The sequence below is a fragment of the Odocoileus virginianus genome, chromosome 23, assembly GCF_023699985.2.
Source record: "Odocoileus virginianus isolate 20LAN1187 ecotype Illinois chromosome 23, Ovbor_1.2, whole genome shotgun sequence".
NCBI classification, from domain to species: domain Eukaryota; kingdom Metazoa; phylum Chordata; class Mammalia; order Artiodactyla; family Cervidae; genus Odocoileus; species Odocoileus virginianus.
In genome coordinates this window covers 38,896,006-38,916,964 of record NC_069696.1, presented here as the reverse complement: position 1 = coordinate 38,916,964, position 20,959 = coordinate 38,896,006, and the positions used below count along the sequence as shown (strand labels likewise).

At 55.5% G+C, this 20,959-nt stretch overlaps 1 protein-coding gene across 3 annotated transcripts in view; it reads right to left on the bottom strand.

Annotated features, from left to right (window-relative positions):
• The window catches only part of TMPRSS6 (transmembrane serine protease 6), a 38,904-nt gene continuing 17,945 nt past the window's right edge, over positions 1-20,959 (bottom strand). For all 3 annotated transcript variants that reach the window (XM_020879731.2, XM_020879733.2, XM_070453942.1), the window contains 11 exons: positions 18,636-18,772; positions 17,157-17,269; positions 16,754-16,863; positions 8,311-8,456; positions 7,831-7,929; positions 6,783-6,896; positions 5,327-5,443; positions 4,845-5,013; positions 3,234-3,505; positions 1,349-1,485; positions 1-816 (listed from right to left, as the gene is read on the bottom strand). In XM_020879731.2, coding sequence (XP_020735390.2) covers positions 658-816; positions 1,349-1,485; positions 3,234-3,505; positions 4,845-5,013; positions 5,327-5,443; positions 6,783-6,896; positions 7,831-7,929; positions 8,311-8,456; positions 16,754-16,863; positions 17,157-17,269; positions 18,636-18,772 — 1,573 coding nt within the window. In that variant the 3' untranslated portion in view covers positions 1-657. The remainder of the gene's footprint in view (positions 817-1,348; positions 1,486-3,233; positions 3,506-4,844; positions 5,014-5,326; positions 5,444-6,782; positions 6,897-7,830; positions 7,930-8,310; positions 8,457-16,753; positions 16,864-17,156; positions 17,270-18,635; positions 18,773-20,959) is intronic.

Sequence of the window (20,959 nt, the reverse complement as noted above, 5' to 3'; positions counted from 1 at the left end):
TTGGGTCAGACAGCTTTATTCCACAGGGCAGCTGAGCTCACCTCCTGGTGAGAATGGGCAGTGAAGTCCCAAGGGGCAGGTGGGGTTGGGAGGACCCTGGACCCCAGGCTCCCCACCCTTTGGCTTGCAGTGGTGGCTGGCCCACTTGGCTGTCTCCAGGACTCTGAGGGGCCTTCCTGTGGGAGCACCTTCCTCCTCCACCACTCAAGTTGGGCCAAGGGCTTCAAAGGCTGGAATCTGCTATCTGGAGAAGATGCCATCCCAACAGCCTTTGCACTGGGCCAGGGGCGGTGGTGGGGGGACCTGGCAGCCACAGGATCGCTGCTTAACTCTTCCCCCCAAAGTCAGCAGCAGAGGAGGTGGGGAGGAGAAGAGAGAATGAGGAGGGGACAGCCTGGATGAGAACCCCCCCATCCGGGACTGGTGACCATCCCAGGCCCTCAGGGGTGGTCTGGACCACCAGCGGATGGCCCTCCTCCCTCCTTGGACCCTCACTGAGGCTGATTATCGGGCAGCAGGTTGGGGGACAGGAAAGATACCACCTCCTGTCCCCTCCGGGCCCTGTTGCCTGCAGAATACTTGCTCTCGACACCCTGGTGGATGCCCTGGGCTGTCTGAGTCCAAGAGGTAGGCCCCTGCTCTGCAGGGACCAGCTCCTCAAGTCAGCACCTGCTGGATCCAGCCGATCACACCAGTGATGCGGGTGTAGACGCCAAAATAGTTGGGCCGGCCGCAGCCCAGACCCCAGCTGACCAGCCCTGCCAGGAACCAACGGCCACTGGGCTCCCTGCACACCAGCGGGCCACCCGAGTCACCCTGTAAGGCAGGGAGAGACAGGACTACATCAGGGTAAAGGAATCCACTTTCAGGTAAAGGGCTGGACTACTGGGGATATTCTGAGAGTGACAGCAGGAAAATCACATCCCCTTTGGAAGCCTCTGATACATGGAGGGAGCCCGAACCAACCCAGCCTGTCCTCCAGCGGGGCCTGGCTGTCATGGAGGCTTGAATGTGTGTCCCAGTGCCCTGCCCAGCTCTGCTTCCTTTCTGTGGGCTCCATCTAGCCCTCTCTGCTGGGTCACTTGGGCAAAGTGCCTCTCAGAGGGTAAGGAGCAGAGCTGGGGTTGGGTCTCAGACATGGCCCCCAGGGTCTCTTCTGATCTGGGGTCTGCAATCTGGAGCCAGTCTCTCAACCTCCCAACCCTCAGTTTCCTCATCCACAAAGTGGGGACAGCCAAGCCCACCTTGCCGTGAGGCTGCTGCAGGCTGCTGTGAGCTGAGGGCCGGGCCCTGGGTGATGAGAGCAGTGCCGTCTCCCCCGCCCTCTGGCCCACTCCGCGGGAGTCACCTGGCAAGCATCCTTCTTGCCCTTGAGGTAGCCGGCGCACAGCATGCGGGGCGTCACCTGGTAGCGGTAGGCCTCGCTGCACAGGTCCTGCGGGATCAGCTGCACGTCCACCTTCTGCAGGCCGTTGCTGGTGGGGCCTGCCGGGTGGGGTTGCGGGCAAAGGTGAGAGGGTCTGAGATGCCCAGGGCCCGCGCTCTTCTCTTGGCTATTCCTCTTGCATTTCAAGAGCTCCTTCCTCGCTCCTGCTCTGCCCACCCTCCCATCTCCGCCCTCCCCCTCACTGACACTGTTCTGGCTCCTCTCCAAGTGGCTCATAGGGACAGAGCCTCCCTCCCACCCACCAGGGCCAGAGTCCTCCTCAGGCTCCCCTCCACTCCCTCCTCCATGAGGCCTTTTGGCCGCCTCCCCTCTTCTCTGTGACAGCCCTGGGGGACTTTTCCAGAGCACACACCTCAAGCCTCCGCTCCCACCTAAAACTCAGTCAGCCTGCTCACTGTCCAGCCAGTGCTTCTCCACAAGGATGTGTGTTAGGGCCCCGCCACACCCCCCCCAATGGAGTTTCAATATACACCCTGTGCCTAGCTCCACTGGAGGATCCGGTCTGTTCAGCTGGGGTGGGACCCAGACACTGGTTTTCTTTCCCGAAGACCCGAGACCTTCATTCAGGTCAGGAGTAGGAATCCTGGCTCAAGATCCTGACTGAGATCCCCTGCCTGTCCTTCCCGCCCGTCCTCACCCAGATCCACCTGCTCCTGGCTCCCCTCTGGTGCTGGGTGTACTCAGGTCGGTTGCCACCTATGCTCTTACCAAAAATGCCTTTCTGCTTTGCTGGGACACTGCTGACCCACCCTGCAAGCCTCAGCTCAGCCCACCCCTCCTCTGGGCTGCCATTGCCCCCACACCCCCATCCATGTCAGCTCTTAACACTGTCTCCTATTCATTTTTATACTACTTTGTCCAACTCAATGCCTGCCATATAGCAGGTGCTCACAAATGTGTCACTGAATGAATGAATGAGCAAGTGAACTGATCCTTGCTTGACCACTGTTCTCTATCATCCTCTTGGATAAGTCACTTTACACGTGAGCTTCAGCTTCTCCATCTTTACATTATCCCTCAACCTCACCCACCTCCAGATTGTAAAGCACAGTATACACTCCTGAAAGCCACCACCACGAAGGGTGCAGGGCATGGCCGTAGTCATGTACAGAACTAAGAGCTGGCCCCTAGACACAGGAACCTCCGGTCAGTGTAGGAGGGAAGGACAGAAACTCATGTTTCTGAGAGGCAGTAGCAGGAACAGCAGAGTCTCTGGGGTCAGACATTCCTGGGTTCTATTATCTATTCCAACCCTCCCTGGCTGTGTGACTTTGAGTCAATGCTAGATGTCTCTGTTTTCCCATCCTTAAGATGGGGTCCATGATAACCAATAACTAGAGTTGTTGGATGGATTAAATGAAATCATGTTCCCTTAAAGTTTAACCTCCATGTGGTAAGTGTTAATAATTAAAAGTCTCCCCCCAACACAGACATATACACTGCCACCTTCCACTGTCCAAGGAGCAGAGGGTTGGAGCTTGCCCATGGGCCATGGGGTCCCTGGCCCGCCCTGTCACCCCACACATATCACCCAGGATTGCCTCCCATGACTTTGGTTCTCCGTAAGTGCCCTTCTGCAAGGAAGGGAAGGGCCAGGGGGACAGGGACCCATGGCCACAGTAAAAGTTTTATTTTATTTTTTTTCTATGAAATCCAACCTCATTTAATCCAGGACTAGCAGGACTCAGAAGGGGAGCCCCAGGGTCCCTTGCCAACTCCCCTCCTGGCTCAGTAGTTTGGTGAGCCAGACCCACCCTGTCTCCCCCCTGCCCCCAGTCTAGCTCACCGCCTTCTCGCAGGGCACCCCAGCCCGTGATCCAGCAGTGCAGGCCCGGCTCGAAGAAGTGGGAGCGGGCAGGCAGGCAGACGGGATGCACGGCGGCCGAGCGCACCACGGGGTGGTCGAGCTGCAGCAGGGCCACGTCGTAGTCGTGGCTGTCCTCCTCGTGGTACGGGTGCAGGAGCAGACGGCTCACCTTGAAGGACACCTCGCCCGGCCAGCGTGAGCTCTGCCACACTTTGCCCAGGAACACGGTCCATAGCGCCGGGGATGCCATGCTGGGGGCGGGAGGGGGACTCGCTCAGTGGCCACCTCCCCCATCCCATCCCGGATCCCTCTGATAGCCAGCATCCCCACCTGGGACCTGGTCCCCCACACCCATCCCCACCCTGCTCTGGGAGACCGTGCAGCTGGCAGGGTGGTGCTCAGTGCTGGCCCTGGAGTCTGACTTCAGCCCCAGCTTCATCCCTTCCTAGAGGTGTGTGTACCTCTCTAGGCCTCAGTCTCCCCATCTGTGAAGTGGGAATAGCATCTTCTGCTCATATGTTCCTGGGGGAATTCAATAAGACTGTGAATGTAAAAAAAAATCAGCGCAGTGCCAGGCACTGGCAGACGTTTTCTGCATGCTTTATAGATGGAGCAACCTCTGGAAATTGTGGGTCCTCAGGAGAAGCGGGTGGGAGTTGAGTGTGAAAGAATCGGCAGAGACTGGGCTGTGCAGACACCTGTAAGCCAGGTCAGCATCCAGGTCTTTCTCCACCTTGTGGACAGTGGGGAGCCAGGGATGGAGTGAAAGAACCTGGGTAGTCAGACCACACCCAGAAGGGCACCTGGGCACCCAGGCATAGGATGCAGAAGGGAGCTGGACTCTGGGCTGCTGCAGTGACCCAGGGGTGATGCTGGCAGCATCGATGTGCAGTGGCTGAAGATGCATTCAGACCACTGAGAGGGCTTGCTGCCTGGCTGAGTGCGGGGGGGAGACAGAAGGGTGCCCGGGTGGCTCCAGGCCTTCGGCTTGGACTGAGGACAGAGGAGGAGGTGTGGGGAGAGAGTCCAGGGCTGGCCGTGCTGGGGGCGGAGTGGGGGTGGGTCTGGAGCACCGGGCATCAGGCTGCAGGTGGAAAGCTGTGGGAGCTGTCAGCCCACCACGGAGATGGGGGGATGTCTGTGGGTGGGCTGAGATGGCCCTTCTTGTGGGCTTCTCTGCACCTCTCCCTCCCCGGAGTGGGGGACAGGCATATCTGGAGGAGGGTGTCACGACCTCTGACCAGGGCAGGAATTCTGTTCTCAGCTCTACCCCAGTGTCTAGCACAGCCCCTGGCACAGAGGAGAAGCACAGCAAATATCGCTAAATGGAGGAAGGAGTAAATGAATGGCTCACCGGCCCAGCTGAAAGCAAGACACCAGAAGCGGAGCACAGCAAGGATGAGCAACCTTTTCCAGGGCACAGAGTGTGTTCGTGGTAGAGTCAGGGCTGGACCCGAGTGTTGGGACAACAAGTCTGAGGGGCTTCCCACCACCCTCCCCTCTGTCTGCTGAGATCTCAGACACGCTGCCCCCACCCCCTCGCAACCACCTTCCCTATCCACCTCTCGTGGCCTCTGTCCCCAGGCTCACCTCTCCTCCTGGAAGCAGTGGGCAGCGGTGATCACCCAGCGGTCCGCGATGAGGGTCCCCCCACAGATGTGTCGGCCTCGAACCTGGAGACTGGCCTGCCATGGCCACTCACCCTCCGAGGACACGGCCCCGCCCACGATGCGGCCCGAGGGGCCCTGAAGGCCACAGTCTGGGGGCAGGGGCAAGGGTGGATGGAGGGACAGGGGCAGGAGGGATCCAGTGAGAAACAGAGAGAGAGCCAGAAGGGGAGGCGTGGAAGAGGAGAGAGGAAAGACACAGAGGGGCCCAGGGGAAGAGAATGAGGGAGCGAGAGAGAGGTGGGCATGAGGGGGCAGAGGCAGGGTAAAAAGAGACAGATGGACAGATGGTGAGCTCTCCCTCCAAGCCCCCAGGGTGGGCACCTCCCTCCCTCCCATGTTCGTGAGCCCAGCAGGTGGAGGGTATCCTGCCCACCCCAGCCTGTCGGAGCGCCCAGGGCTCACCGCAGAACAGCTCGTCCGAGCCGTCCCTGCAGTCGGGGTGCCCGTCACACTCTGGGTTGGGCTTCTTCACACAGCTGCGGTCCTCACACTGAAAGGTGAAGGTCCCACAAGGCACCCCTAGGATTGGGGGGACAGGGTGCAGAGTGGGTCCCTGAGCCCGAAGGAGCCTCCAAAACAAAGCCCAGGGAAGACGGAGCCTGAAAGAGGCCAGGAGATGACTGGGGAGGGGTCCCTTGATCACACTAAAGGGTCCCCTGAGGCTCCTTTAGGGTTCCCTAGAGGCAGGCCGTATCCCTCGTTCCGTTTCTCCCTCGGACTGTTTTTTGAGAGAAGGTGATGTCTCCCCTCTCAAACCTGGGCTCCTGGTACCTGAAGTCAGAACTGTGCCTCCACCTTGAGATGAGTGAGGCTCCCAAGAGCAAGGCTATGCCCCTCCCATCACACTACCTTGGCCTGGCAGCCCCCCAGGCCCCGACCCACCTAGACACCCACCTGCTCCTCACTACCTTCACTGTGAAGAGCTCTCTGCCCCACCAGCCAGTCTTCACCTCGTCTCCTTTCCTCCTCTATTTATTTCTCTTCAAGGCCCAGTTTGAAGCCCACCTTCTCTGGTTTTCTCAGCCTCATCTCCTCACCCTTCAGTCTTCCTATACTACTGGACATGATGTTCAGAGGCTTTGGCCCAGAGAGAGTAACCCATCTTTTTTTAAATTTTAAATCAGATAATCCCCAGAGGACAGGGACCACTTCTCCGGTGCCTTTTATTTCAATTTCCTTACTCTGCCTTGCATATCACTGGGTAGTCTGCAAGTGAAGGTTGGCTGGTCTGAGGGATGGATGGGTGGGTGGATGGATGGATGGATAAAACAATAGAGACTCAGACAAGATATTGGGCAGACCAACAAATGTGTGGTTTGATAGTCTGATAAGAAGACTGACACGCAGCTATTTAGATGGATAAATGAGTGGATGTAAGTACCAATGAACAAACAAGTAGTTAGATCCCTGGATGGATGCATGCACATGTGCATTCATGGATGCATGGATGGAGGATGGAACAACAGACATACAGACAGGAAATTGGGTAAACAAAAGCAATAAATGAGTAGATTGATGGCTTAGTGGACAGGGAGATAGGTGGTTGGACAGGCTGATGGATGAATCAGTGAGTGGATGTATGAATCAACGGACAGACAAATGGTTGGAGAGACCAGAAGATGGATGGATGGATGGATGGAAGAACGAGTGGATGGGTAGATGGATGGATGAATAGATGGATGGATGGACAGATGGATGGATAGACAGATGGACATATAGGCAAACTTATAGATGGGCTGGTAAGTATTTGGACAAGAGGGCAGAAACATTTGTGGAAGAAGCATGGAGAAGGGCCAGGTTGTCTGGCCAAGTCCATTCTTTGGTTTTCCTCTAGATACCTAGTCATACTCTGCCCTACCTTCCTGGCATTGCTCTTCATCACTCCCATTGAGACAGTCGGGCTGCCGGTCACAGACCCTGGATAGGGGGATGCATGTGCTGTCCTCTTGGCACTGGAATGTGGCTCTGCAAACTGTGAGGACACAGAGGCGGGACAATTGGGAGGAAGCCAGAGGCACCAGGCTGGGACTCTGCATCGCCTGGAGACCATGCATGGTATCCCAAGTTATGATCACAAATCTCTTTCTCAGCTACTTTACCCCTGAGTCTCACAGCAACTCAGTGAGATATTCCATTTCACTGGTGGAAAAATGGAAACAAAGTGACTTGTCTGAGGTCACCTGGCTGAGCGAGAACTTGAAGCCAGATGTTCCGGTTCCAAATATGAGGTGCCTTCCCCAGCATGAAGGCAGGATCAGTCCAGAGGCAGGCACATCCCCCTTCCCTCCTACTTCCCTCCCCACATGTATAAGACTTTGATGGGATGCAGGTTGCTGTGATGGTGACTCTGGGGGCCAGAAGCCAGGATTTATTAGTCCAGGAGAATCCTGGCTTGCAGACCGTCAGAAGCCCCTTCTGATTTCCTTCTGCCAGGGTTGGCTGGCAGTGAGCACAGCCCCAGGAAGAGTCAGCAGCTCCAGTCTGAACCCCTGCAGTGGAGGGTCCTGCTCAAAAGAGGCAGACACAGGGTCCTGTCTTCGGCCACCCTGGGCCTGCCCAACCCTGCATAACAGCCTTCCTCCTGGTCCTGTCCTCCCTCGTCTGCTCTGTTCCTTCTCAGACGGCTGCCTGGGCAGAAGGCTGAGGGTGATAGCCTGGTGGCGAGAAGCCATGAGCTGGGAAGCAGCATAATTGGGTCCCCGTTTGTCTCTGCCACTGCCCCACGGAGTGGCCCTGGAGAGGACACTTGCCCATCCTGTGCATCCACCCTGCCATCTCAACACAGCGAAGGAGTTTCCTGGATGCTGATAATGGGAGCTGCCCATTGGGAGATCTCGAAATGATAGGCTCAGTCCAGCAGCACGGAGGTGGGGAGAGAGGAGGGACGGGGTGGGCAGGCTGCTCACCGCAGTTTCTCTCATCCAGGCCATTGGGGCAGTCCTTGACCCCGTCACAGGCGGGCACACACAGTCCATTCACGGAGCAGAGAAACTCTCCAGGGCAGGCTGGATGGAGAGAGCACCATCGGGACGCACATCATTAGGAAAACACGTGCAGACACACTATTCCTGTGTGCTCACATGTGTACCCATGTGCCTGTGCACACGGTCCATGTGGACATACATGTCTGGGCACAGGCATACAGCACACACTTGGGTATGTATGAGTGTGTATACCTCGTAAACACCTGTGAGTGCTTTGCACATGTGGGCACACGCAAAGCTGCCTATGTTCATGCACATGTGTGGGCACATGAGTGAACACACACACACACACACAACACTCCTTTAGACCAGCCTCTCGGTGCTTCCAGGGAGGGCTAAGAAGCAGGGAGAAGCTGCAGGGGCTGTGGGGTCCCCCCCACTCCCCGACCTGCCCATACTCACGGTCTGTCTGGTTGTACAAGCTGTAGAACACCTGCACACCGGGCCCGGTGAGGGAGATCTGGGACGTGAAGTTGATGGTGATGCCGGCGCTGGCCACCACGGGGATCCTCTCAGCATAGGGCTGCAGGGTGCGCAGGCCACACAGCCTGTGGGGGGACCAGAGATGGACTGAGGGCTACACGGGCTGGTCCAAGGGACAGGACAGCCTGGGTCCCGGCGCACAGACAGAGCGAGGACAGGGCAGCTGGGGATGAACGGGAAGCTGCACCCCAGCCCCACCCCCACCTCCTCTGTCTTGGTTTCTCCCCTGGGTGACCGCTCATCCCCAGGGTCATCTATAAAGCAGCCTGGCAGTGTCACTGCCCTGCTCAGAAGCCTTCAATGCCTCCCCATTGCTGGCAGGATAAAACTTATCGTCTGGATTCTAGTCCCAGTCAGAATCCTAAAATGGGTCTAGGGGACTAGAATGGGTCTAGTCTAGTCCCAACCTAGGAGCCTTGAGATTCTAGCAGGTCAGAGTCCTTCTCTGGACCTCACTTTCCTCGCTTGTAAACAAGGGAAATTCGCCTCTCTCTTGGCCTGACAAAAGGCTCCAATGTGTCAGTGGAAGGAAAATTCCTTGACTGATCTACTCTCCATAGGCAAGGGATGTTCCTATTGTACTCAGAGTGGGGCAAGAAGACAGCCATGTTCTCTATTCAAGCCCTCCTCTCCCACTAGGTCTCCACAGCCCTGGGGGGGCTTCCCTGTGGCTCTCTGGACATGAGTGGGCACCAGTGCTGCTCCAGGACCAACAGGTGATGGGCAGTGCCTTCTCAAGCATGGCCACACCCAGGTGGGACCATCCCTCAACCATGGGAGCACATTCATATCCCTGTTGGTGCCCCCCGCTGCCCCCACAGATGATGCTTTTGTTCCCACAGAGCAGGTGGGAGACCTCCATGGAAAGGTGGAGTCCCACCCCTTGGGGAGCAGGTAGGAATCCTCCCAACTCCAGGGCAGGGGGCACAGAGGGCTCTTTCCACACAGCACTGGTCCCAGCTCGCCTCACAGAGCAAGTGGACATGCCTTCACAGAAGGTGCAGCCATGCCCCCAGAGTGGCAGGACCCGCTGCAGAGAGCAACCCGGGGTACCCTGCCTTCCCAGGCGGGACACCCTCACGGAACAGATGGGTCAGACCCACCAGATCATAGGAATGCACACCCCCATTGGGAATGCCTTTACAGATGAAAGAAACACCCAGAATATGGGTGGAAAAGTCTGCGGGGAGAGGTGAAAATGCCCCTAGCAGAGAAGGTAGGAGAAAGTCAGGAGAGTAAATGAGAGTGCCCCAAAGCATGATGGGAACATCTCACAGCAGATGCAGCAGCCCACACTGCAGGTCCCCTAATTGCCAGGGGTCAGAGGCTTCCTCATAGCTCCTAGAACATGGCAAGCACTTACTGGTTCAGTAATAGTTGGAGGCCTCATTGCATGGGGATTTTGAGGTCGCAGCAGCTCCACCTGTAAACAGGAATTGTTCTCATCCTGTTTTCCAGATGAGGCTCAGTGAGGGAAGTGCCATGGTAGGCAAGAATGCAGCCTTCTCAGGGCCCAGAAGGCCCTACCTGGCCTGCTCTACCGGGAGGTGGGCACCTGGACCCTCATGCCACGTGAGCTCCAGAGGCTGAGCCCTCCTGTTCCCTGTGGCCCCCCTCAGACCTGGCCATACTGTCCGGCTGCGGGAACCCTATTCTTGCCCCTATGCCAATGTACAGTTCTCAAAATGTGGTCTGGGGACCCTTGGAGGTTCAGAGAGAAAACTATTTTTATAATCGTTCTCAGGTACAATTTACCTTTTTCACTCTCATTCTTCCACAAGGATAAAGTAGAATTTTCCAGAGACTATGTAAGGATGTGCGTGTGTGTTCAGTCACTCAGTTGTGTTCAACTCTCTGCGACCCCACGGACTGAAGCCCACCAGGTTCCTCCACTCATGGGATTCTACAGGCAAGAATACTGGAGCGGGTAGCCATTCCCTTCTCCAAGGGATCTTCCTGACCCAGAGATCACACCTGGGTTTCCTTCATTGCAGGCGGATTCCTTACTATCTGAGACCCTAGGGAAGCCCCCATATAAGAATAGTGTAGAATTTTCCAGAGACTACGTGATATGTGATACAGTAACCCACTGAACGAAGAAGCCGGTGTGGGGATTCAGTCCTGGTCCATTAATCCAATTACTAAAGGAAGTTGCAAAAACGTAAAATGAGGATATTTTTCTTCACCAGATGTTTTTAGTTTTGGAAAATATAATTTGTGTTATGTTAAAATGTAATGGGTTTCTTATTTTAAATGATAAATATGTTTAAATGTTTTAAGTTTTCATCTTTACTACTGTACATATAGATTACGAATATAGTTTTTATATGAGGCATATAACTCTCTGGGTTGCTCAATAATTTTTAAAACAGTGTAGAAGGTTCTGAGATGGAAATTTTTGAGAACCAGCCCAGGGGGACCAGAGAGGGATGCGGTGCCACCAGGGGGCGTCCTGAGCAAACCTGGTCCTTATCCTTTCAAAGCTAAGGAAACAAGGGGCAGATATGGTCTATCTGTTTTTAAAGTATTTTACTAAAAGTTATCAAGGATTGCTATCCCCAGAAACTTGTCCTGAGGAGTGGACAGGGAATCTGGGGGTTGGGAAATACTGAGCAGGGGGAAATGAGAAATCAGGGGCATCCTGAACATACAAGGTTCAGGGGCCTGGGGCATTGTCCCCACACCCTCACCGTGGACAGGGATAGAACCAAAGCTGGGTTGGAGGGGAGGGGAACGTTATGGTTACAAAGAATTGGAGGGCTGCATGGTTGCTGTGGCCAGAGGCTCTAAGAACATTTTGGGGCAAGGCTCTTCGTTAGCAGACGTGAACGAAAGAATTCAAGGCAGAGGCTGAAATCTAGCGACGCAGGCTAAATTACTCAATCGAAAGAGGATCTATTTAGCCTATGCAGTGTTAAAAACATTTTAAAAACTGCATGTGCCAGCTAATTTCACATAACGATCTAGATTCTTGCTTCTGAAAAATACACCCCAGAAACACTGTCTGGAAGTAATCAGAGGCTGCCCGAATTAGCCAGGGCATGTATAGTCCAGCTAACGAGGCTCCTCCCTCCCTTGCTCCCTCTCCCCCACGCAGCCCGGCTTATGGAACTACACACTGGCTTGGCCTCTTTGCACATCTTTGTTTCTGGTTCTTACTGCAGTGCCTTCTGGGAGAAGGTTTAAATCCCCTGACTCTCCAATCCCTCCTCATCCATCAAATGCTGCCCCCCCACCCCCATACACCCTCTCCAAGGAGTGCCAAAAGTCTGAAGACTGTGGAGCCCACCTCTCCTCTCAGCTACAAAGTGCTCGGGGTCTGAAGGCACCATTTTTTGTACTCATGCCTGCCTTGCTTTCTCCCTTCTCTGAATGTGGGGAATTTTGCTTCTTGCCTCAAATAGACAGCAAGCAGGGATCCGGTCAACCTTGCATATCAGCATCTCTAGCTGAATTCAGGGAGTTCAAGAAAGATTGGATGGTGGATGGACAGAAGGGTGGGTAGATGGAAAGAAGGAAGGGTGGGTTGGTGTATTGATGGATGGATGAATGGATGGAAAGAAGGAAGGATTGATGGATAGATGAAGGACTGAAGGTGGGTGAATGGATAGATGGATGGATATACACACACAGATATTCCCTTCCCTCAAGACAGGCTAAATGGGAAAGAGAGTCAGAGAAGGCGAGCACTGAAAAGAGGAGGTCAGCAGTGTCTCACGTGGCCAGAGCACTGGATCTGAAGCTGCAGAGCTGAGGCTGAGGCTGGGCTTTGCCACGTGAACCAGCTGTGTGACCTTGGGCATCTCGCTCAACCTCAGCAAGCTTCTGTTTTCATGTCTGTAGTAAGACGGGGTGGTAGCTCCCCGTAGGATGTTTTATGGCATGAATGAAAAGGGATTTCTTTGAAAACTAGCTGCTGACATCGTCCAGCTGTGAGCTCACAGAGAACAGTAGCTCCTCCTTCCATATTGCCAGCCCTCAGCAGTGCCCAGGGAGCCTCTGGGGCCACATAGAAGCTCTGGAAACCAGAAGGGCTACCCCATAGCCAGGCCCAGCCTGAGGGGCTCCAGCAGGCTTAAGGAGCCAGTGACTCTGCCCGTCGCCATCGGCGAAGTGGAAATGGTTGGGCAGATCACAAGAAAAGTGACATCACAGGAGAGGAAGCTGGCAGGAGGCAGGTTCCCGGAAAGGGGGAAGCCTGTGCCGTATTGACGCCCCGTCAGAGTGGGTTCTGTGAAACTCAGCTGCTGCTGGCCGGATGTCACGAGGTCAGCTCCCTCCCCCGCCTCCTGGCCACTCAAAGGGCATGAGGCCTTGTTGGCCAGGGAGAAACTGCAGGGGAAAGAGGGAGGTGGGGGGAAGGCAGAAAGGGCTCAGAGGAGGAAGGTGACATGCCCAAGGATGCCTCGCTAATGGAGGGAGCCTGGCCAGCCTCTCCTTATTACTATGCTGGCACTGAGGGTTGAGACCCCCTCTCCCCCAACCTATCCTCTGTCGCCTTGTCAATAGCCATTCTGTGTGTCCCCCTCCTTATAAATCCTGTGCCTGGAAATCTACACCCTTCCCCAGACCTCTCGTGTCTCTACCACCCACACAAGCAGATTTTCCAACAAATGCTTATTCAAAGAATTTCCCAGCAACTACATGGGCTGATGGTTATCAAAAAAGATCAGAACTAGAGGAAATGGTTTGCCCAGTGCTTGCAATCTGGAGGTACACCTCTGCATCCCCTTTCGTACTCAGACACGGGCAGGAGCCTCGGAGCAGGGGGCCACGAGTCTCTCCCAGGGACCCTGACCCTTACAAAGGTCTGCGAAGACAGAGATGGGACTTCCCAGGTGGCTCTCAGATGTGGTGAGAGACAGCAGTGGTCAGTCCCCTTAGCAGGGTGCCTTGGCTATGGGAGGGAACAGCTGACACGGCTGCCCCAAGGTTCTGAGGGAAGACCGCACAAGTGTGAGCGCGCATACTCTCACCGACACGCCCTCACAGGCCCGCACGCCCTCGTGCATGCTCTGGTTTCTCTAGTTATGAGCTGGGTGATTTTGTGGGAACGCTGTTGCCTCTCTGTGCCTCGGCCCCTCATAGGTCTATGAAGGCATCGCCGGACCAGCTCCCTCACCAGGTTGCTGGGGATGAAAGAAACGGCACCCGAGCTCAGGGCCTCCCTGGCGCAGAGTCAGAAGCCAGTTCTGAACGCATGGTTGGTGCCTTCCTGAACTGGGCTTTATCCCAGCCTGAAGGAGCCAGCAACTCCTACCCATCGTTTCAGTTACTCTTCCCTGGATGGGAGGGCTGCTTCATGCCCATGTTTTAGATGCTTTACTTGAGGCTGAAAAAGGTGAGTCCTTGCCAAACAGAAGGAGAGGAACCAGGACTTGAGCCTACTTTCTTATTTCAATAGCTATACTCTTTCTACCTCCAGCCCAACTTGGAATGACATTTCATTAGGAACTAACAAACACAACTTACTGGGAGACATCTTTCTGATGGGTAAATAATAAAAAGTTAGGGCCTTGGGCTGGCCTAACCCGCTTGTTTTATAGGTAAGGAACGGGATGTACCCAGAGTTACGTGCAAAAACAAGTGGACAGGCTTCCCTGAGCACATCTTTATCACCCCAGCCTCCCCTCTGTCGCCTCTCGTCGATGGCCAAAGTGGAAGAGGCTTCAGAAGAGAGAGGGGGGTGGGAGCACCAGGCCCTGTGAGGCTTCACCCTCCTCACGCCACCTGCCACCCAGCTACACCCGGGTCCCTTGCCACTACTTCAAGACAAAGAGACAAGGACAAGAGGCCAGGAACTTCCCTGGTGGTCCAGTGGTTAAGAACCTGCCTTCCAATGGAGAGGATGTGGGTTTGATCCCCGATCAAGGAACTAAGATCCCATGTGCCACAACTAGAGAGAGTCACAATGAAGACCCAGTGCAGCCAAAAAATAATAAATAAATAAGTAACAATAAAAGGGCAAGTCCTTAGTCCACTTTTGGCTTCAGTTTTCCCACCTGTACAATGGGCAAAATAGGCTTCAACAGCCAGCCCAGCCTACTTTTCTGTAGTTCAATGGTGCTATGAGACACTAGGGAGAGTGAGACTCCTCCAATTTTGGTAAATTCTGTCACAGTGCCTGAAATTTCACCATTGCAGCATCATTCCTTTTGATGAAGACTCTCCCCATCTGTGATCCACCCTTGAAACCCAAGGGCAACTCATGAAGTCCTACCACCTAATGCCTCCACCTCTGCCCAACCCTCTTGGCTGCGTCAGGGAGGCAGGAAGGAGGACCTCCAGGGGAGCACGGTGTGGACCACTGTATGTCCCGCTGTTCCCATGGTGTGCATGGGAGAGGGACCCTGACTCTGGACCCATCTGGGTACCACTTAATCCCACTGAGCCTTGATTTCCTTCTCTGGGAAATGGAATGATGATACTGCTGACATCACAGGCTATCAGGCCAGTGAACTGATGCCCTGTGCTGAACAGCAAGCCGGTGGAATGGGGCACCTGATGCCGGGGTCCACCTCCCAGCCCATGGAATAGCCTTGGGGGTGGGAGGTATGTGAAGGAGCATCAGACCCAGGGCCCTTCTGTGTTCCGAGCTCCTCTTTGAGATATCAGATTCACCTCTAGGGTTGAGAAAGCAACAGGAAAAGATGTTAACCTCATTCGGAGAACGATGAATCAAGGACCACTCTCCAGGTCACTCTGGGGGCTCCTGATGCTGGGTGGGGGGTGAGCCCAGTCATCCTCAATCTGGGTGGCCCTAAGCCGATGGGGAGGGGCCCTGAGGGAACTCCATGAAGGATCAAGGCAGTCATGCCCAGAAAGGCCACCCACATGCTGGGACCTATGGGACAAGATGCCTTCTGCTCTCCAAAAAGCAGAGGGCCAGAGTCACACCACTTGACATTACCCCCAAATAGCACAGGCTCAAACTCACATCCTCGGCATGGCTTCTTTTCCCTTTTAATCACAAAAATCTCTGATAGTTTCCCAAACCCCTGGAAAGGATGGTGACAAGTCAATGAGTGTAGTCAATCCCTGACTCCCTTTGTCTGGCTGATGCTTTTCAACAGGATCAACCAATAAGCAAAACCCAAGCATGGGTGAACACGAATACTAACCCCAGAATCCAAGAGTTCCAGAGTCCCAGAACTTTCCAATTTTAATGTATTAGAATCTTTGATATTGAAAATCCATGAAACCAAAAAATCAGGAACCTTGCACATTAGAATCCCAGCCTCTCATAGACCCCTAGGATCTCAGGGTTGGAAGGAAGAGCAGAGGCCCAACCTGCAATGAGATGTAGAATCTTCTCTTGGGCATTCTTGGACCCCAGGTGGGGAGGGGGCTCCCCAGTTCTGCAAGGCTACTTTGAGATCCCTTTTCTCTCCCCAAGCCTCTGCCCCACCCCTGCAAGGATGGTGCCATGGCAGGGTGTTCTTCTGCCCTCCGTGCCCCCTGCTTCCCTCCCGCCTCACCCCACTCCTTGTTACGACCTGTGCTTGAGCCATCCTCTCCCACTATGGGATGCTCCCACACAGTATTTAGACACAGAGCCCCTCCCATCGTACACATCCCCTCCCTGAATGCCCCAGTTCTCTGACTCTCTCCAGACCAGGGGAAGCTCATCTGCAAGGTCTCCATTTCCCACCTCCCCACACACCACACTCCTTTGCGACTGCCAGGACCACCTGTGGCCCTCAGGGGGCCAGCCCCCCTCATCCTACTGATTACACTGCATTCACCCTGACCAGAGGATGGCCTGGCTCTGCTGTGTCCTGCCCACCTCTCCAAAAGACTCAATGCTTCCTCAGGAACTCTGTCACCAGGGGGCCAAGGGTAGGACAGAGAGCAGGACCGGCATCCCACGAGGTATGCGGGTGACTCAGGGTGGCCTCGGGGAGTGGTCCGGTTAGCAGAAGTCACGTGGACTCTGGCTAAGCAGTGTTGAGGCCCATAAGCTGCTTTACTTTGACCAACAATGGAGGGCAGGATAAGGGATGGCAACTGGGATGGATTTAGGAAAGGTGCCCCAGCACCACTGAATCCTATGACTCTGCATCATCTCATTTAAGAATTCTGGGTGCCAGGCAGTGGGGTGACAGTACCTACAGAAATGAAACCATTTCACTCTAACTAGGATCGACATCCAAGGTGACTGATGACAAATGTGTGTCTGAGACCTCTGAGTGGCAGGAGGTGAGGCTGGGGCTAGAGGTGGACAGGGACTGGGTCAAGGGTAAGGCAACAGGCCTGACCAACTCCACCTCTGCCCTCTTCCCGTGATGCCCCTCTGAGATTCCACACGAGCTCCCAAGGGAGGTTACCTGCGGAGAAAGGGAGGGGTTCAAGGGGTGGGTACCTTCTGTTTTGGATGGTCCACTGGCCCTGGGTGCACGGCATGTCGTATTTCTGCCTCCGCAATGCGTAGGCATCAAACCAGAGGGCCAAGCCGTAGTCCAGAGAGGGCACCTAGGACAGAGGAGCTGGTCACTAGGTGGGCCGTGGGCTGTGGCCGGGCTGATGGCCCCATCTCCCAGGATCCCAAAGCAGGAAGGAGGCCTGCCAACACAGAGTGCTGGCTGGGGCTGAGGCCTGTCAGTCACTCAACAGTCAAGCGTCGCTATGGCCAAGGGAGCAATCCCGTCCACCCCAGAAGGACTAGTATCCAGGGGGCAGCCTGGGTCAGAGGCAGGACAGTGCTCCCCTCCCAGCTGGGGTCCCCAGAGGTCTACAGGCTGTGGGCAGAGGGTAGGTGGGCTCACCGTCAGATGCCAGGAGCAGTGGGTGCTGGGTGAGTAGTAGCTGGGGAAGTACGGTGTGCTGAGGACGCCCTGCGGCTCCAGCCGGCCCTCCAGGGTCAGGTTCACCTCGCAGGCTGGGTCCAGAGAGCAGAAGTTACAGAGGGTTCCTCAGCCCCGCCCCACTGCACCTGCCAGCAGGCGGGGGGCAGTGGAAACCCCACCACCCTGCCTGCCACTAAACAGTACAGCTTAAAGACTGAGTGTGAGTGCGTGAGCTTGGGCCCTCTGTGAAATGGGGACAATAAAAGTACATACTTCATAGGGTAGTTGAGCAGATTACACAGACATGGCATGTAGTAAGTGCTCAATAAATGTTTGCTACTGACATCAGCTGTGCAGTCCTTGATCATTTACTGGACGTGTTCACTGCTGCGCCAGCCTCGTGGTTACAGGGACTGGGGAGAAAGAACCATTCCCCTTTTCAAAGATGATGAGGTTCAGAGAAGAGGGGCAATTTGGATGAAGTCACACAGGTAGCGGGCGAGGGATGGGGAGCAGCTGTGTCCTCATCTTCCCCGCCACCTCCCATGGAGCCAAGGTCCCTAAAGCCCTCTTTTCCCTCCCCATTGAGCTGTATCAGAGACGCCCATGAGAATGGGCCAACTCCGGCACTTCTTCAACCTCAGGGACTCCAAAAGGGTCACCCGTGGATTGGGTGACCAACAGGAGACCAAGGGGGTGGAACCAGGGGAGGGAAGGGGGAGTGGGTAAGGAGATTGAGACTGATGGCAGAGGAAGGGAAAGGCGTAGGCTGTGTGTCCTCGGTGTAACCCTCCCTCCACGGAGCCCGAGAAACTTTAAGTTTTGCTTTGTCTTCCTAGAGGTGGCTGATGGATGATAATTGATGGTGATGATGAGAGTCGGCAGGTGTGAAGGGTGGGGCCTGCTCTTCCTGAGAAAGCAGGTGGTGGAGGGGGATTCAGAAGCAGGAGAGAGTGGGGAAGGCTCAGACGGGTAGCCCAGGCACGCTTTCCCATGAACTGCCCGCCACTGAAAACCCTTCCCCTACCATCTCTAGGGACAAATGCACTGACCTTTAGTGTGAGAGGGTCGTCTGGGGAACCCCACTCTCCACTCTCAGAGGGAGGAGGGCAGGGGAGGAGACCGGGAGAGGAGACAACCAAGAAGAGGGAGAGAAGAGAGAGGAGGTAGGGCAGACACAGGTTGTCTTCAAGAGGGCAGGAGAGAGGATGAGCTGAGGAGGGAGAAAGGATGGGGGACAGGGGAGGGGGTGATGGAGCAGTTGGGGGAAATGGAGCCAGAACAAAGAGAGATAAAGGGCGTCAGAGGGGCGGGTGTGAGTTTGGAGAGCAGAGATGCTTCCAGAACCTTCCCTCCCCATCTCCAACCAGAGCAAAGAAGGGGAAGGCAAGCCCAAGGAGCACCCCTGACTTCTGCCACTGAGCCCCTCCCCTCCCCAAAGGACTCCTGAGCCCTCACCCTGGAAGGTCACAGGCTGCACGGAGAGCACGAAGGGGTCATAGTAGCTGTGAAGGCCCTTCTTCCAGACCACCGCCATGATGGCGCCTGACGCTAGGACCTCCACCACGGGCTCCTGGCGACTGCAGCCATAGACCCTGGTGGGACAGAGAAAGGCGACGAGGAGGGGCGGGGCCTGGGAAGGATATCCAGGGGTGCTGTGGGCTGCCCAGAGGAACAGATGAGGAGGGACTGGGAGCCTGTACATCTGAGTCTACGGCCAGGCTACTGTGTGTCCTCAGGCAGGTGTCTGACCCTCTCTGGCCAGGGGGCTGACCAGAGGCCCTATAAGGGTCAGCCCAGCTCCTCGGGGAGAGACGACAAGGGGTTTCCCAGACTTCTGGAGCTTACAATTCCACTGTGACTGCTGACTCCTGTCCCACAGCACCCCTCCAGCCCCCTCAGAATCCCCGTGACCCCTGAGTGCCCAGACTATGCCCTGCAAGGAGACCAGACTGGCACCTATGGTGGCCATGCCCTCCAGATGACCATACCTAACTCCTGGCTCTCCTGGCTGGAACAGAGAGAAGACAGGTGTACAGTCTGGTGGTCCCCTGGGTGCCCCAGGACTCTACCCAGAGCTTGGCTTGGGGGAGGTGCAGGAGAAATAACCATATCTTAGAATTCTAGACTCAGGAATGTCAACCATGATAAAGTTCTTAAGGGATTGTCAAGGTTAACTGCTTGGTTACCAGGTGGGGAAACTGAGGCTCATGAAGCTGCCAAGGCCCCACTCTGGGTCCACAGCACAGACGGACCCATGCTGGGCACTGCCTGTGATAGCGGCTGGCACTCCCGCTATCTGTGACCCCGTTCAACCCATTTCAGGGTAGGATGCTCCCGGTTTCCCCCTCCCTCACTCTTGGCCAACCTCTGCCAAACTTCCTCTTGATTCAGAATTCTCTGGAGCCGTGCTCATCAGTAGACCAATTCCTAGGAAGCTAGTAACCCTGCCTCCCCTGGAGGGGGTGCGCCAGCATCCACCAGGGAGGTACTGCCTACCCGCCCTGTGCCAGCTCTGAACTTGACCGGTTTGAGTGGACGGCAATGGGGGGACTGCCAGGCACCCAGGCAAATGTGAGAAACCTAAGTACAGACTCAGAAGCACCATCCACACCAGCCCTGGGAACCCTGCAACTGACGAGGGAAGAGTGAACAATCCCAGAAATTTCCCCAGGAAAGTCTTGGTGCCCCAGGGTCCTGGAAGGGTCCTTTGCCCTGGCCTCAGCTCGCCCAGGAGGTGCTCACCCCTCCCTGGTCCTCCTGCTTTGACCATCTCCAGCTTGTTCTCACTGCTGGGGCCCCCCCACCCTCCTATACCACGCCCTCCCTGCCTCCACTACTCCTCTCCTTCAGGAGGTGGGAGATAAGATATAAGAGGTCGCCTTTAATCCTCACTTGTAATATTGGGGATTTCTTTTCTTTTATTTACTTAAGCAGCTGAGCCCTTGTTGTAACTAAAACGAGGTGAAGGTTGATGGAGACCCCACCAGCTCCCCCTATCACCCTACACCTCTTGCTCTGTGTTCCCATCACCACTAAAGTACCCCCCGCATGGTACGGGGTGGAAGTCTGAGGACACCCCAGTCCTGTCTGATCCATCATTTTACACCTTCTCTGAGGGCCTGAGATGGCAGTCAGATCCCCTCTCCAGCAGCAGGCTGAAGGGGGCACTTGGAGAAGCCCCAGGAAAAGCCCTGAAGTGTCCCCACCCTCATCAGGCCTGGAAATCAGCTGGTGTCTGGCTTCTCTGCTTCCCAGAGCCCTCCAGGAACCCAGCCTACGCACACCCCAGACTGCGGTCAGCACATGGCAGTGGGTGGGGCCGCAGATGAGAAGGCAGCCTCAGAGCCTGGAGAATCACAGAGGCCCTGGGGGAGGGGGCTGGGGAGAACTCACTCAGCTCACCCTTCAGGACTGCCCTGAACCTGAACATGCAGGTCGTACCCCCCATCGGGCTTGGAAGCTGGTGTCCAAGAAGGACAGAGGAGGCAGCAGCCCGGTGCCCCAGGGTCTCCCCCAACCTCCTGTAGTCCCCTGCCCAACCCCCACCCCCACCCTGTGGGGAGGTGATCAGGCTCCTGGAGGCCAATGCCACTTCCAGCCCCTTCGTGGTTTCCCCATGGCCCACTACTTGCCTGTCTTCTGCATTCCACATCTTATCCTAAAGTTCTTCTCTTCTGCTCAAGAACTTTCCATTAGTTCCCCACTTACCAAGTATTAAAGATCAAATTATCCCTTGCATTCCATGCCCTTTGTGACCTAGCCCCAGCTAAACTGTATAT